The sequence below is a fragment of the Schistocerca cancellata genome, chromosome 12 (assembly GCF_023864275.1).
Source record: "Schistocerca cancellata isolate TAMUIC-IGC-003103 chromosome 12, iqSchCanc2.1, whole genome shotgun sequence".
Classification (NCBI taxonomy): Eukaryota; Metazoa; Arthropoda; class Insecta; order Orthoptera; family Acrididae; genus Schistocerca; species Schistocerca cancellata.
This window is the reverse complement of record NC_064637.1, coordinates 50,855,828-50,872,767: the sequence shown is the minus strand read 5'-3', so window position 1 is coordinate 50,872,767 and position 16,940 is coordinate 50,855,828. Positions and strand designations below refer to the sequence as shown.

General features: G+C 46.5%; 1 protein-coding gene and 1 pseudogene across 3 annotated transcripts in view; both read left to right on the top strand.

Moving 5' to 3' along the window:
* Positions 1-16,940, top strand: part of LOC126109629 (natterin-3-like) — a 117,507-nt gene that overhangs the window by 61,018 nt on the left and 39,549 nt on the right. For all 3 annotated transcript variants that reach the window (XM_049914674.1, XM_049914675.1, XM_049914673.1), the window contains one exon: positions 14,516-14,712. In XM_049914674.1, the coding sequence (XP_049770631.1) occupies positions 14,516-14,712 (197 nt within the window). The remainder of the gene's footprint in view (positions 1-14,515; positions 14,713-16,940) is intronic.
* On the top strand, positions 5,450-5,567 carry LOC126110073 (5S ribosomal RNA; annotated as a pseudogene).

Sequence of the window (16,940 nt, the reverse complement as noted above, 5' to 3'; positions counted from 1 at the left end):
AAAACATCTGGTCAATGGTGGCCGAGCAACTGGCTCGTCACAATACGCCAGTCACTACTCCTGATGAACTGTGTTATCGTGTTGAAGCTGCATGGGCAGCTGGATCTGTACATGCCATCCAAGCTGTGTTTGACTCAATGCCCAGGCGTATCAAGGCCGTTATTACTGCCAGAGGTGGTTGCTCTGGGTACTGATTTCTCAGGATCTATTCACCCAAATTGCGTGCACATGTAATCACATGTCAGTTCTAGTATAATGTATTTGTCCAATGAATACCCGTTTATCATCTGCATTTCTTCTTGGTGTAGCAATTTTAATGGCCAGTAGTGTAGTTATCCGATCGTGTATTCCTGCCGGTTGACTTTCTTATAAACTACAAAACTCTGCTCGAACAGGCCATGAAGGTCCAACGATACCTACCGACCGCCGTGTCATCCTCAGCTCACAGGCGTCACCGCATGCGGTTATGGCGGGGCATGTGGTCAGAACATCGCTCTCGCGCCGTATGCCAGCTTACGAGACCGGAGCCGCTACTTCTCAACCAAGCAGCTCCTCAGATTGCCTCACAAGGGCTGAGTGCACCCCGCTTGCCAACAGCGCTCGCCAGACCGGATGGTCACCCATCCAAGTGCTAGCGCAGCCCAACAGCGCTTAACTTCGGTGATCTGACGGCAACTGGTTGACTTTGTTATAGGGTAGTTTAGATCTGAAGCGAATGGAGATGGCCGGTGCTCTGTTATTTAAGAAATGGCTAAGCTCTGGTCGTTGAGGAGGGTGGAAGTGGGGGTACATAGTGCACACAGAAACAAGGGTGGGTAAGCTGTTCACAAACGACACACACAACATTGTGCATCTATTGTCTATGAAGCTGTGGAGTAGAGAATTTTTACGAAACCCGCCACTGCGCCGTATGGCCTACTCCGCCTGCAGTGGGACACGCTACTCTTGAGCAAGATAGACGGTTTGTTGCGAAATTGTCGCTTAATCCGCTAAAGTCTCTGTTATCGCCGTTTTAAGACCTGCAGTAACACGAGGGCCGAGACAGGTGTGAGAGACATAGTGAGTACAAGAGCTGTGAACCCATATGGAGGCGAGAGAATAATTTGTGTTTCCAGAGGATCTACATCTCTACATCTAAGTTATTACTCTGCTATTTACAATAAAGTGTCTGGCAGAGGGTTCAATGAACCACCAAGCAGTCTCTCTACCGTTCCACTCTCGAACGGTGCGCGGGAAAAACGAGAACTTAAATTTTTCTATGCGAGCCCAGTTTACTCTTATTTTATCGAGATGATAATTTCTCCCAACGTAGGTGGGTGCCGACAGAATGTTTTCCCAATCGGAGGAGAAAACTGGTGATTGAAATTTCATGAGAAGATCCCGTGGCAACGAAAAACACCTTTGTTTCAGTGATTGAAACTCCAATTCACGTATCATGTCTGTGTCAATTTCTCCCCTATTTCACGATAATACAAAACGAGCTGCCCTTCTTTGTACTTTTTCGATGTCATCCGTCAGTCCCACCTGATGCGGATCCCACACCGCACAGCAATACTCCAGAATAGGGCGGACAAGCGTGGGGCAAGCAGTCTCTTTAGTAGACCTGTTGCAGCTTCTAAGTGTTCTGCCAAAGAATCGCAGTCTTTAGTTTCCTCTACCCACAACATTATCTATGTGATCGTTCCAATTGACGTTATTTGTAACGAGCGTAAGTATTTTGTGGAATTTACAGCCCTCAGATTAGTGTCACTTATTGCGTAATCGAAGTTTAGCCTATTTCTTTTAGTACTCACGTGAATAGCTTGAACTTTTCTTTATTCAGGGCCAATTGCCACTTTTCGCATCGTACTGATCTCTTATCTAAATCATTTTGCAATTCGTTTTGACCATCTGATGACTTTACAAGACGGTAAACGACAGCATCATCAGCAAACAATTTAAGAGGGCTACTCAGATTGTCTGCTATGTCGTTAATATACACTCCTGGAAATTGAAATAAGAACACCGTGAATTCAGTCCCAGGAAGGGGAAGCTTTATTGACACATTCCTGGGGTCAGATACATCACATGATCACACTGACAGTACCACAGGCACATAGACACAGGCAACAGAGCATGCACAATGTCGGCACTAGTACAGTGTATATCCACCTTTCGCAGCAATGCAGGCTGCTATTCTCCCATGGAGACGATCGTAGACATGCTGGATGTAGTCCTATGGAACGGCTTGCCATGCCATTTCCACCTGGCGCCTCAGTTGGACCAGCGTTCGTGCTGGACGTGCAGACCGCGTGAGACGACGCTTCATCCAGTCCCAAACATGCTCGATGGGGGACAGATCCGGAGATCTTGCTGGCCAGGGTAGTTGACTTACACCTTCTAGAGCACGTTGGGTGGCACGGGATACATGCGGACGTGCATTGTCCTGTTGGAACAGCAAGTTCCCTTGCCGGTCTAGGAATGGTAGAACGATGGGTTCGATGACGGTTTGGATGTACCGTGCACTATTCAGTGTCCCCTCGACGATCACCAGTGGTGTACGGCCAGTGTAGGAGATCGCTCCCCACGCCATGATGCCGGGTGTTGGCCCTGTGTGCCTCGGTCGTATGCAGTCCTGATTGTGGCGCTCACCTGCACGGCGCCAAACACGCATACGACCATCATTGGCACCAAAGCAGAAGCGACTCTCATCGCTGAAGACGACACGTCTCCATTCGTCCCTCCATTCACGCCTGTCGCGACACCACTGGAGGCGGGCTGCACGATGTTGGGGCGTGAGCGGAAGACGGCCTAACGGTGTGCGGGACCGTAGCCCAGCTTCATGGAGACGGTTGCGAATGGTCCTCGCCGATACCCCAGGAGCAACAGTGTCCCTAATTTGCTGGGAAGTGGCGGTGCGGTCCCCTACGGCACTCCGTAGGATCCTACGGTCTTGGTGTGCATCCGTGCGTCGCTGCGGTCCGGTCCCAGGTCGACGGGCACGTGCACCTTCCGCCGACCACTGGCGACAACATCGATGTACTGTGGAGAACTCACGCCCCACGTGTTGAGCAATTCGGCGGTACGTCCACCCGGCCTCCCGCATGCCCACTATACGCCCTCGCTTAAAGTCCGTCAACTGCACATACGGTTCACGTCCACGCTGTCGCGGCATGCTACCAGTGTTAAAGACTGCGATGGAGCTCCGTATGCCACGGCAACCTGGCTGACACTGACGGCGGCGGTGCACAAATGCTGTGCAGCTAGCGCCATTCGACGGCCAACACCGCGGTTCCTGGTGTGTCCGCTGTGCCGTGCGTGTGATCATTGCTTGTACAGCCCTCTCGCAGTGTCCGGTGCAAGTATGGTGGGTCTGACACACCGGTGTCAATGTGTTCTTTTTTCCATTTTCAGGAGTGTAGATCAGGAACAATAGAGGGCCCATAAGGCTTCCTTGGGGAACGCTGGATATTACTTTTGTTTTACTGGATGACTATCCGTCTATTAGTACGAAATGTTAGCTTTCAGACAGTAAATCATGAATCCAGTCGCACAGCTGAGGCGATATTCCATAGGTACGCAGTTGAGTTAGAAGATGCTTGTGAGGAACAGCGTCGAAAGCCTTCTGGAAATCTAAAAATATGCGTCCAATTTGACATCCTCTGACGACAGCACTCATTACTTTATCAGATCGACTTGTAGCTAAAATTTTGTTTGTGAATTGGTTCCAGAGCATAATTTTGTTGCATGAGTGGTCCTAAATCTGTTATTATTCCAGTGGTAAGAGAAATGTAGGTCCATCTTACTCGTACACTGTGGTTGTATAGTAGGCTTCAGTCTGTGGCTCGTTAGACGCGTCTGTCCTGTGTCAATCTCTGTATAACTAGTCCAACCAACATCCTGTTAACGCTGCTTATTGTACTGAAATCCTGACCTTCCTCTAAAATTTTAACCCATCCTCGACTTCCCCATACTCCATTACCCCAACATACTTCCCTCAGTTACTAACATCCCAACGATGTGTTGCGTCTACTTCTACATTATATTTATCAAGTTCCTCCCCGTGTTTTATCAGTGAAAACTTCAGAATGCCAAGCCATATATTCCATCCTAGGTTATCAAAAACGTTTCCTAAAATGGTTCAAATGGCTCTGAGCACTAAGGGACGTAACATCTGAGGTCATCAGTCCCCTAGAACTTATAACTACTTAAACGTAACTAACCTAAGGACATCACACACATCCATGCCCGAGGCAGGATTCGAACCTGCGACCGTAGCGGTCGCTCGGTTCCAGACTGAAGCTCCTAGAATCGCTCGGCCACACCGGCCGGCAAAACGCTTCCTAAACCTACATGTCCTATCAATGGTGGTCTGCCTTTCTTCACCCTTCTGTGGTAGGGTCCGTATGTGCTCATATGATCCTATATTTCCTCAGAATCGAATCTAATCATCTCCCACCGCTGTTTGAGCTGATTTTGAGATGTTTCTTTAAAGATGGGACAAGTGCCGTGTGACTGGGTAGAAATATAGAAAAACATTTGTTTATATTTCATTGCCTATTAAGGTTTATTACTTTATTTGTCTAACACTGTACGCCGGAGCTCAAATACTTGTATGCATGTCGCTGCAGTTCAATGTGGCCACCGACTGTAACTCGACAGATATCGAAAGTGTTCTGTGTTTCCCGCCAAGTGTTCGTAATCATGACACGTGTTACGTCGTTTTCTGCGGCGGAGTTCCGTCGTCTCAAATCCACCAACCGAGCGAGGTGGCGCAGTGGTTAGCACACTGGACTCGCATTCGGGAGGACGACGGTTCAATCCCGTCTCCGGCCATCCTCATTTAGGTTTTCCATGATTTCCCTAAATCGCTTCAGGCAAATGCCGGGATGGATCCTTTGAAAGGGCACGGACGATTTCCTTCCCCATCCTTCCCTAACCCGAGCTTGCGCTCCGTCTCTAATGACCTCGTTGTCGACGGGACGTTAAACACTAAATCTCCTCCTCCTCCTCCTCAAATCCACCAGATCTCGAACTTTCGTTCTGTAAACAGTGTCCTTGATAAACCTCCTTGCACTGAAATCCTGCAGAGTCAGACTGGGTGACTTAGGGGACCGAGTAATGGGACTCCCTCTTCCCATCCATCGTTCGGGAAGAGTATTGTGGGGGAAATGTGGTAAGATCTCGACGATAGTGGGGTGAGTCACCATCTAGTGTTAATATGACATTGTGAGGCATTTGTTTAATTGCGTAGTTCGCCAACATGTCGGGATAGGTGTGTCCTATCACTGTAGACTCCATAAAAAAGACCATGTTTATGTAATCCCAAGCACACATGAACTTTTGGTGTGTCCCGTTCGTACCTAATCATTTCTCCAGCAGTCTCACTTCCCCATATTCGATGGTTATGTGGGAAGTTAGACTAGTCACTGAACAGCACTGCATTGAGGTGGCCGTTGTTTACATCTGTGGCAACGGCCTTGCCGCAGTGGTAACACCGGTTCCCGTCAGATCGCCGAAGTTAAGCGCTGTCGGGCTGGGCTAGCACTTGGATGGGTGACCATCCGGTCTGCCGAGCGCTGTTGGCAAGCGGGGTGCACTCAGCCCTTGTGAGGCAAACTGAGGAGCTACTTGATTGAGAAGTAGCGGTTCCGGTCTCGTAAACTGACATACGGCCGGGAAAGCTGTGTGCTGACCACATGCCCCTATATACGTGCATCAAGCGACGCCTGTGGTTGAGGATGACACGGCGGTCGGTCGGTACCCTTGGGCCTTCACTCCTGCGGAGTTTACCTTTAGTTTTTTTCTCAACGTCTATACGATGCAACATTTAGACAGTGAAATCACATCGTCTGCGGCGATACTCAAGCTTAATGTCACGCAAAAGTTGGTTCCTGGCGAATACTTCGCACGTACCTTCCACGGTGTCCGCATTCACATGCGTTTTAGGATGTTTTCCAGCATCTGGAATCAGATGTCCCGTTTCTCTAAGTGTTCTGTACCACGGATAAATGGATTTACGTGCGAGGGGATCCACGCTCCATTCACTTCTCGCACGCCGCTGAAAACGTGTTGCAGACTTTTAACTCTTGCTAACCGCAGCACACGCCGCAGCTTTCGTATGGCGTCCACATGTTTTTGACGTTGGTGCGCATACGCCATAACGGCTCAGAACTGTTCACGAAATGGTGAAGAGATGATGATGTTTGTGGTGTTTGGTTTGTGGGGCGCTCAACTGCGTGGTTATCAGCGCCCGTACAATTTCCCAATCTTTTGCTCAGTCCAATTTCGCCACTTTCCTGGATGATGATGAAATGATGAGGACAACACAAACACCCAGTCATCTCGAGGCAGGTGAAAATCCCTGACCCCGCCGGGAATCGAACCCGGGACCACGTGCTCGGGAAGCGAGAACGCTACCGCGAGACCACGAGCGGCGGACACGAAATGGTGAAGATCCCGTCTTGGAGAGTGCTCACGTCGATTCTGTACGTACCGTACAACATGAAATGCCGAGTTCTTTTGTTATCAGCATTTGTGTATACCTTCGACGAGCGGTTCTAGGCTCTACAGTCTGGAACCGCGCGACCGATACGGTCGCAGGTTCGAATCCTGCCTCGGGCATGGGTGTGTGTGATGTCCTTAGGTTAGTTAGGTTTAAGCGGTTCTAAGTACTAGGGGACTGATGACCTCAGAAGTTACGTCCCATAGTGCCCAGAGCCATTTGAACCATTTTGTGTATACCTAGGCCGGACACCGTGTACTTAAACGACCGTTGTGATATGACGTAACACACCCCATACTATCAGATTGGTTGATCTGGGGGAGGGGTGCAAACAGAGAGATTATTTGTCCCATTGGATCAGGGAAGAAAAGGGAACGAACTCGGCCGTGCTGTTTCAAAGGAACCACCCCGGCATTTGCCTGAAGCGATTTAGAGAAATCACGGAAAACGTAAATGAGGATTGCCGGACGCCGGTTTAACCGTCCTCCTCCCAAATGCTTACTATCAGAATGTTCTTAGACGTACAGAAAGTAAATATCCTACGTTGAATTCACTATTCTAGTGTTGACAACGTTTGTATACTTTTATAAGGCAGAAACGTTATATTAGCGGATAAATACTACTTATCTAGCTACTGCTGTCTCGTTGTGTAGAGTGTCGTTTCCTGCTTATGCTTTCCAGTTAATAGGTACTCGTACAAGGTGTTTTGCTTCAGTGAAAATCACTGGAATGTTGTTGCTTTTTGACATCATTAGTATTTACTCATAAATGCTTGACACGTTCTACGAAATCACTTGTTAAGGAAATGCATTGTGTAACATTTCAAGACGGGAGAAAGAACTTGCGTTTGACACTTAAAATTTCTATTAGTATTACTTAAATAGCTTCCCGATCCTTCCAGAACAGGATGTAGTTCTACTGAATTTTATTGTAACTGCCTTGTTTGAAATTACTTTTCAGATATAATTTACATAATGTTTCCTGTAAATAACTACAGTGTGGCGTACGAAATGTGTTACCATTTTGTTTTTGAATATAAACTTTATTATCAATACAATCTGAAAGGAACATATACTACAATGAAGAGCCGTCCATGGAGATTTGTTCTAACTCAGCACATGCTCAATATGTCCACCATTTCGTTTCCTAACTTCCTTCAATCGAACACTGAAGTTAGTGATTACCCTACGGCACATGTCTTCCGTAATTTCACTGCAAGCTTGAAGAATAAGTCTTCTGAGCTCCGTTAAATCACGTGGACGTTTCGGGAATATTTTTTCCTTTAGGTACCCCCAAGGAAAAAAGTCACATGGATTGAGGTCTGGACTATTGGGGGGCCAATTTGTCCGTCACTGAAGCGACCTGGAAACCTGAGTGAAATGATCCGCATGTCGAAATGCTCGTGTAAAAACTCCAACACAGTGTTTGCAGTATGTAGCCTTGCTCCATCTTGCATGAACCACTGCGTGTTGAAGGGCAAAGCAGTAGCAAGAAGCTGTGGAGTGAAGCTGATGCGAAGCATGCTCAAATAACGCTCGCTGTTCACAGTTTCTTCAAAGAAAAAGGGTCCAATAAGTCCGTGACTGGAAATTGCTGCCCACGCTGTAATCCTCAGCGCATAATGTTGTCGTTCATGAAGCACTTGTGGGTTTTCAGTGGCCCAAAAGCGTACATTTTGTTTGTTAACCACACCGTCTAAATAAAAATGCGCTTCGTTTGAAAACCAAACGTTCTTGAGAGTTTCTTCCCTATCCTCCGCCCACTGAGCAAACAGTAGTCTCTGCTGCTTGTGTTCTTCAGTGAGCTTCTGTGCACAGGTCACCTTGTATGGGTACATATGGAGGTCACTTTTAAGAATGCGTTGAACGGAGCGTCTGGATATTCCCAGTTGCACTGCTACCTTTCTACCCGATTTCCCGGGACTTCTCGGTACAGCAACTCGTACTGCTTCAATATTCTCCGGCGAACAAACAGGTTTATGCCGAGGTCGCTTCGCTTCCAATACTGTTCCTACCTGTACAAATTTATAGTACAACCTGTGGATGGTCTTCTTGCAAGGGACCCAGCGAGTGTTAAACTGTTGTCGAAAATGCCTCTGAGTCACAACAAGGCTTTTCGTTTCATGAAAAAGTAACACAATTGCCGGTCGTCGCTGTGTCGTCAGTCTTCCATTATCATCCATTGCTGTTTACTAGTCTCCTAGCAGCAGCATCGTGAATTACACGTCATTTCGTAACTCATTTGTTTTTCCAAGCTCTGCTGGTACTGCTGTAGAGATCCTAGCGGGATATCTGATGTGCGTCGTAAATTGTGAAAGAAACAATTAGTAACACATTTCGTGCGCCATCCTGTATTTGCATTAAAATTAATGTGCCTAATAGTTAGTAATGATGGTTTCAAAATTTGACAATATAAAAACTGTTAGCTTCTTGTGTTTGTATAATTGTCGTTTGAATTATCGATAGAAAAATCAGAAAAAGTTAAAAATGAAATTTTGTTTACAAGAAAACTAAAGCATAATATTCTTCGTTTCACTGTAAAGCGGTTTAAAGCGGTTTTTGAGTAATTTAAGTTAAAAATTGTCATTACTAATTTTCACTGTTCAAGATGTGTTGCTAAACGGTTCGACATGAAAATAAAATTATATCTCCAGAAAAATACTTTTTTGGCAATCAGATGTATGGAAACCATGTTTAGATGTGGAATATCTAATTTAGGTCTAACAATTAAGAGTCAGGCCGAACATTTGAAGTGAAATACGAAAGTTCAGACAAGCGAAACGGGAAATTCCCCATCGCATCTGCCCCCCCCCCCCTCCCCCGCTTAAGTGGTAAGAAGGCTCAGTGTATGGATCGTCAAAAACTGAACGCAGAACAAGCATGGTAACAGGGAGAAGGTGTAGTGAACTGTGAAAAAAAAAGCAAAATAGAAAGAGTGAACAGTCCAAGTTGAACGTCTGCAACATCGAGCGAACTTTTCTCACAAAAGCGTCGTGGTTATGCGGTCATAGAGTATGACAGCGAAGGGCTCCATGGGGCTCCAGATCATTTTTTCCCACAAAATTATGAATTATCCATCCGGTAATTCACGTGTATGTTATCTGTATTCAATTTTGTGTCCATGTCGTGATGTAACGTCCGTCTGGAAAAACGAGGTGTAAAGCGTACGTATCTCCTATTTCTTCTACACAAGTACAACGTGCTATGACTCTTGCGCTCGGTGTTGGAAGTTTTGACTCTTGAATTCCATTTTTGTGACATAGTCCACACACATTTATTTGTTGTTTTCATTTCTATAAGAGGTCTATGCAGCATCTCGCATGCTCTCACTAATCATGATATTTAATTGCGACTGTAATATACTGAATCACCAAATGCGTATTCAAAAAAAAAACACAGAGATATTTAAACAGGTGGATTACGGCGCTGCGGTTGACAACGCCTGTATAAGACATAAATGTCTGGCGCAGTTGTAAGATCGGTTGCTGCTGCTACAATGGCAGGTTATCAACATTTAAGTGAGACTGAACGTGGTGCTATAGTCGGCGCACGAACTATGGGGCACAGCACCTACGAGTTAGCGATGAATTGGGGATTTCCCCGTACGACCATTTCACGAGTGTTCCGTCAATGTCAAGATTCCGGTAAAACATCAGTTCTACGACATGGGTGTGACCGGAAAAAGATCCCGCATGAACGAGACCAACGACGACCGGAGAGAATCGTTCAACGTGACAGAAGTGAAACCTTTCGCAAATCGCTGCAGATTTCAGTGCTGGGCCATCAACAAGTGTCAGCGTGCGAACCATCCAACGGAACATCATCGATATCGGCTTTCGCAGCTGAAGGCCCACTCGTGTACCCTTGATGACTGCACGACACAAAGCTTTAAGCCTCGCCTGGGCCTGTCAACGCCGACATTGGAGTGTTGATACCTGGAAAAATGTTGACTAGTCCGACAAGTCTCATTTCAAATTGTATCGAGCGGATGGACGTGTAAGGGTATGGAGGCAAACTCATGAATCCGTGAACGCTGCATCTCAACAGGGGACAGTTCAAGCTGGTAGAGGCTCAGTAATGGTGTGGGGCGTGCACAGTTGGTGTGATATGGGACCACTTATAGGTCTAGATACGACTCTAAAAATGTTCAAATGTGTGTGAAATCTTATGGGACTTAACTGCTAAGGTCATCAGTCCCTAAGCTTACACACTACTTAACTTAAATAATCCTAAGGACAAACACACACACCCATGCCCGAGGGAGGACTCGAACCTCCGCCGGGACCAACCGCACAGTCCATGACTGCTGCGCCTTAGACCGCTCGGCTAATCCCGCGCGGCAATACGACGCTGACAGGTGACACGTACGTAAGCATCCTTTCTAATCCCCTGAATCTAGTCATATCCATTGTGCATTCCGACGGACTTGTGCAATTTTAGCAGGGCAATGCGACGTCTCACACGTCCAGAATTGCTACAGAGTGATTCCAGGAACAGTCTTCTGTGTTTCAGCTCTTCCACTTGCCACCAAACTCTCCATGAACATTATTGAGCATATCTGGGATATCTTGCAACGTGCTGTTCAGAAAAAGGTTCAAATGGCTCTGAGCACTATGGGACTCAACTGCTGAGGTCATTAGTCCCCTAGAACTTAGAACTAGTTAAACCTAACTAACCTAAGGACATCACAAACATCCATGCCCGAGGTAGGATTCGAACCTGCGACCGTAGCGGTCTTGCGGTTCCAGACTGCAGCGCCTTTAACCGCACGGCCACTTCGGCCGGCCTGTTCAGAAAAGATTTCCACCCGTTGATACTGTTACGGATTTTGGACAGCCCTGAAGGAAACATCGTGTCATTTCACTCCAGCACTACTTCAGTGGAGTCCATACCACATGGTGTTGCAGCACCTCTGTGGGGCCCCACACGCTATTAGGCTGGTGTACCAGTTTCTCTAGCTCTTCAGTGTATAATCTTCCCATGTGGCTTGTATTCTATAACCAATGTACGAGTACATCATAACAATTGCCTACACTATAGAAGGAGAATAGACACGTCAATGACCGGAAGGAAAGTTCATACATTTGTGCAAAGAAATGGGGCTTGTGATAGATTTGAACACGGATGTCGCACTGGGCATTCCAATACCGTGACCACTACATCATAATCGTCGCAGTCCGCTCGATGTTGCACGTCTTGGGCTTGGGTCGTTCACTGTTTCTATTTTGCTTCTTTTTTCACAGTTCGGTACACCTCCTTCCTGTTGAAACTTTGACGTCTCCTCCACATCTTTTTTGTTACGCAACCTTCCCTTCCACAATAACCTATGAAACCTTCCCTTAGGATTTCTATCTTCTGCTTAATAATAACAAATGAAATCTCCCCTTTGAAATTAATTCTCTTTCTCAATAATAATAAGTGCAATCTTCGCATACAAATTTAAATGCTGCTTATGAAAAGTGACTTGCTGATTATTTCGAAGAAAACATAGAATGTGTCGTCATCGTGGCCCTCAGTCGTTACCTGCAATAACCCAAAACTGTTCCTTACCTTTCTTACTGTTACTGGATCGCCATCTGACTGCTGCATCGAACTGCGACATGAATACACTTAATCTGTTTTACTATACTCCATTAGCTGCTGGTGGTCTGTCATAATAAGTGGCTGTATTTATTACCAAAGCTGACGTTATTCTTCAATTGCAAGGCTGAAGTTATTCTATAATTAATTTGACTGAAGTTACGTAATTCATAGTTAAACTTTTTCTTGACAACAATAAAATTTTGCTAAGTCTTACGTTGATGTTTTTTGGGATGGATTATAATCAGTAATGCAATAGTGCTGGCAAAAATTATTTATATTCTGAAAACGATTCTTCAAATATTTGCTGTTGGTAATGAAATGATATTACAAACTTTCAAATGGGACTTACTTTTTACAGTAATCTTACAACTAGCATTGCGCAAACGTACCTTCAGTAGTCTTGAGTTTCTCAATAAAATAATTCAATAATATTAGTTCCTCTTGTGATAATAGTTAGCTGATGTCTCTGTACATCCCTTTATAATCTCTTGTAAATCACAGCTGATGGCTGGCAGGCACACCGCTCCTCTCAACCGACTCGCTTCACATCTCGCTTACTACTGACTTCCTACGAACGCTAAAGTGCGGTCTCTCCCGCCAAAAATGCTTTCTGGTGCAGACAATCGCTGCTACAATTAGAAAATGTACCAATGCGCAGTCTTTCCCGCTCTTTTCTAAAAATGTATCCATACGCGGTCTCTCCTGCCCTTTTTAAAGTTACACTACTGGCCATTAAAATTGCTACTCCAAGAAGAAATGCAGATGATAAACGGGTATTCATTGGACAAATATATTATACTAGAACTGACATGTGATTACATTTTCACGCAATGTGCGTGCATAGATCCTGAGAAATCAATACCCAGAACAACCACCTCTGGCCGTAATAATGGCCTTGATAAGCCTGGACATTGAGCTGAGTCAAACAGAGCTTGGATGGCGTGTACAGGTACAGCTGCCCATACAACTTCAACATGATACCACAGGTCATCAAGAGTAGTGACTGGCGTATTGTGACGAGCCAGTTGCTCAGCCACCATTGACCAGACGTTTCCAATTGGTGAGACATCTGGAGAATGTGCTGGCCAGGGCAGCAGTCGAACATTTTCTCTATCCAGAAATGCCGGCCGGAGTGGCCGTGCGGTTCTAGGCGCTACAGTCTGGAACCAAGCGACCGCTACGGTCGCAGGTTCGAATCCTGCCTCGGGCATGGATGTGTGTGATGTCCTTAGGTAATTTAGGTTTAATTAGTTCTAAGTTCTAGGCAACTAATGACCTCAGAAGTTAAGTCGCATAGTGCTCAGAGCCATTTGAACCTCTATCCAGAAAGGCCCGTACAGGACCTGCTACATACGGTCGTGCATTATCCTGCTGAAATGTAGCGTTTCGCAGGGATCAAATGAAGGGTAGAGCGACGGGTCGTAACACATCTGAAATGTAACGTCCACTGTTCAAAGTGCAGTCAATGCGAACAAGAGGCGACCGAGACGTGTAACCAATGGCACCCCATACCATCACGCCGGGTGTTCAGCCAGTACGGCGATAACGAATACACGCTTCCAATGTGCATTCACCGCGATGTCGCCAAACACTGATGCGACCATCATGATGCTGTAAACAGAACCTGGATTCATCCGAAAAATGACGTTTTGCCGTTCGTGCAGCCAGGTTCGTCGTCCAGTACATCATCGCAGGCGCTCCTGTCTGTGATGCAGCGTCAGTGGTAACCGCAGCCACGGTCTCCGAGCTGATAGTCCGTGCTGCTGCAAACGTCGTCGAGCTGTTCGTGCAGATGGTTGTTATCTTGCAAACGTCCCCATCTGCTGACTCAGGGATCGAGACGTTCCTGCACGATCCGTTACAGTCATGCGGATAAGATGCTTGTCATCTCGACTGCTAGTGATACGAGGCCGTTGGGATCCAGCACGGCGTTCCGTATTACCCTCCTTGAACCCACCGATTCCATATGCTGCTAACAGTCATTGGATCTCGACCAACGCGACCAGCAATGTCGCGATACGATAAACCGCAATCGCGATAGGCTACAATCCGACCTTTATCAAAGTCGGAAACGTGATGGTACGCATTTCTGCTCCTTACACAAGGCATCATAACAATGTTTCACCAGGCAACTCCGGTCAACTGCTGTTTGTGTATGAGAAATCGGTTGGAAACTATCCTCGTGTCAGCACGTTGTAGGTGTTGCCACCGGCGCCAACCTTGTGTGAATGCTCTGAAAAGCTAATCATTCGCATATCACAGCATTTTTTTTTTTCCTGTCGGTTAAATTTCACGTCTGTAGCACGTCATCTTGGTGGTGTAGCAATTTTAATGGCCAGTAGTGTAAATCATTTCTCACAGAGGAATTGTTACTATAGGTTTACAACCAAATTTTGCGTTAATTTACTTTGGAGTGGCAGACAATTTACTGGTATGTTTGCGTCAACAGCTTACTGCTGGCGCCAGGGCAACTACGGCAGCATCCCAGACGGCGCGGTCCGTGCCGGTCACGACAAAGATGGCGGCCCCATCTTCGTGGGCCGCGCCTTCCACGAGGGCGACATGCTGCCAGCCAAGGTGGTGCCCAACAAGGGCGGCGCCTACGTCGCCTGGGGCGGCGGCGAGCACAGCAAGGAAGAGTACGAGGTGGGTGTGTGGGCGTGGCCGAAGCTGAAGCACTGCATACTGACACCGTGGCCGACTACCTCGAGTCTTCAGCTGGACTCACTACGCTAACAAGGGGTCCCTCTAATGCGAGGTCGCAAGTTTCATCTTTACTGAGGCTCATTTCAAAGTATTGCGTTGGTAGGTGTCATATGAGGGTCATTCAGTAGTCAAAGAAAGAAGTTGCTCTGGAGAAAAAAGCATTTTTCTTTTCTACTTTTGAAAATAATCCCCTTGAACATTTACGCACTTAATCAAAATATCCACGGGTGTACTGCCGTTCTACAGTGTCCAGCGGGCACAATGTTTCGGCGATCATACATGTTGCCATCATCAGGTGAACTGACGGACTGAGCTCGCTGTGGCTATAATCTTAGCAAGGCTTAGGAACCAGCGATTGGGTTAATCAAGAGTAAATCGAGCAAACGTATAGTTGTGACGATATAGTTGTGGGGACCACGGGGGACAGAGCCATTACAGCGACGTCATCTCAGACGCCGTCGCAATCTGTTCCACCGCGCGACCGTGGCGCGGACGGCAGAGGGAGTGCGCCGCGGGCGGAGAGTATTTAAATCGGCCGCCGCCGCGACGGAACCCAGTTCCCTCTGAGCAGCCATAGCGTACGGACCTCCGTGCCGGCACGTTCACAGGAGCTCAGTCCGTCAGCTCACCTGATGATGGCGACATGTATGATCGCCGAAATATTATGCCCGTTGCACACTGTTGACCGGCAGTACACCCGTGGATATTTTGATTATCAAATACGCCGGGAGAAACTCAAGAATCACATTTACGCACTCGTTCCAACGGGCTACAAGCTTTTTTATTCCGGCTGCAAAGAATTCTTTATCTAGTTTGAACCAATTTCCCACAGGCTTTTTCACTTTTTCGTTGTCCTCGAACCTCTTCCCACGTAATGCCTCCTTCAGTACACCAAACAAAACGGAAATCACTAGGTGCTACATCAGGACTGTAAGGGGGATGAGGCAGTACTTCCCAGCCCATTTTGTCGATGGTTTTAAGGGTTAGTTGAGCAATATGAGGACGTGCGTTATCTTACTGGAGAATCGCACCTCTCCTCTGAGATCCACGACGTCTCTCTCTCACTTTGTTTTAAAGCAAGTCCGAGTAGTATTAGCTTTTCATTGTATGCTGCTCTTCGAGATAATCACACAAAACTCGACCTTCAGCATCCCAAAAGAACGTCAACTTGCCCTTTTCCTGGTGATGCTTGGGTTTTGAGTTTTTTCTTGACAGGTGTGTTGGTGTGCTTCCACTACAAGCTTTGTCGTTTTTGATTCGATGTCTCTCTCTCATGGCTAGGTTCACCTTGTTTAAAAGCAAATCCGAGTAGTATTGGCTGTTCATTATACGCTGCTCTTCGAGATAATCAGAAAAATCTCGACCTTCAGCATCTCAAAACAACGTCGTCATGCCTTTTCCTGCTGATGCTTGGGTCATTCAATAATCAAAGAGAGAAACTGGTCTGGAGAAAAAAGCGTTTATTTTGACAAAACAATACTTTTTCTTCTTTTCAAAGCCCTTGAACATTTACGCACTTGTTCCATGAGGCTACAAGCTTTTCTATACCGGCTGCAAAGAAATTATGTTGACGTTTGAACCAATTTCCCACATACTTTTTCACTTCCTCGTTGTCCTGGAACCTCTTCCCACGTAATGCCTCCTTCAGTGCACCAGACAATTGGAAATCACTCGGTGCTAAATCCGGACTATAAGGGGGATGAGGCAGTACTTCCCAGCCCATTTTGTCGATGGTTTCACGGGTTAGTTGAGCAATATGAGGACGTGCGTTATCTTGCTGGAGAATCACACCTCTCTTCTGAGATCCACGACGTCTCTCTCTCATGGCTACGTTCACCTTGTTTAGAAACAAATCCGAGTTGTACTGGCTGTTCACTGTGCGCTGCTCTTCGAGATAAACACAAAAAACTGGACCTTCAACATCCCAAAACACCGTCAACATGGCTTTACCTGCTGATGCTTGGCTTTTGAATTTTTTCGTGACAGGTGAGTTGGTGTGCTTCCACTACATGCTTTGTCTTTTTTGATTCTGTCTCATAATAGTGAACCCAAGTTTCGTCACAAGTTAAAATTTTGTTGAGGAAGTGCTCACCTACTCTTTCATAACGTTCCTTTAGCTCTGTGCACACTCTCAACCTTGTTTCCTGGTGTAGCCTGTTCGGCCAGAA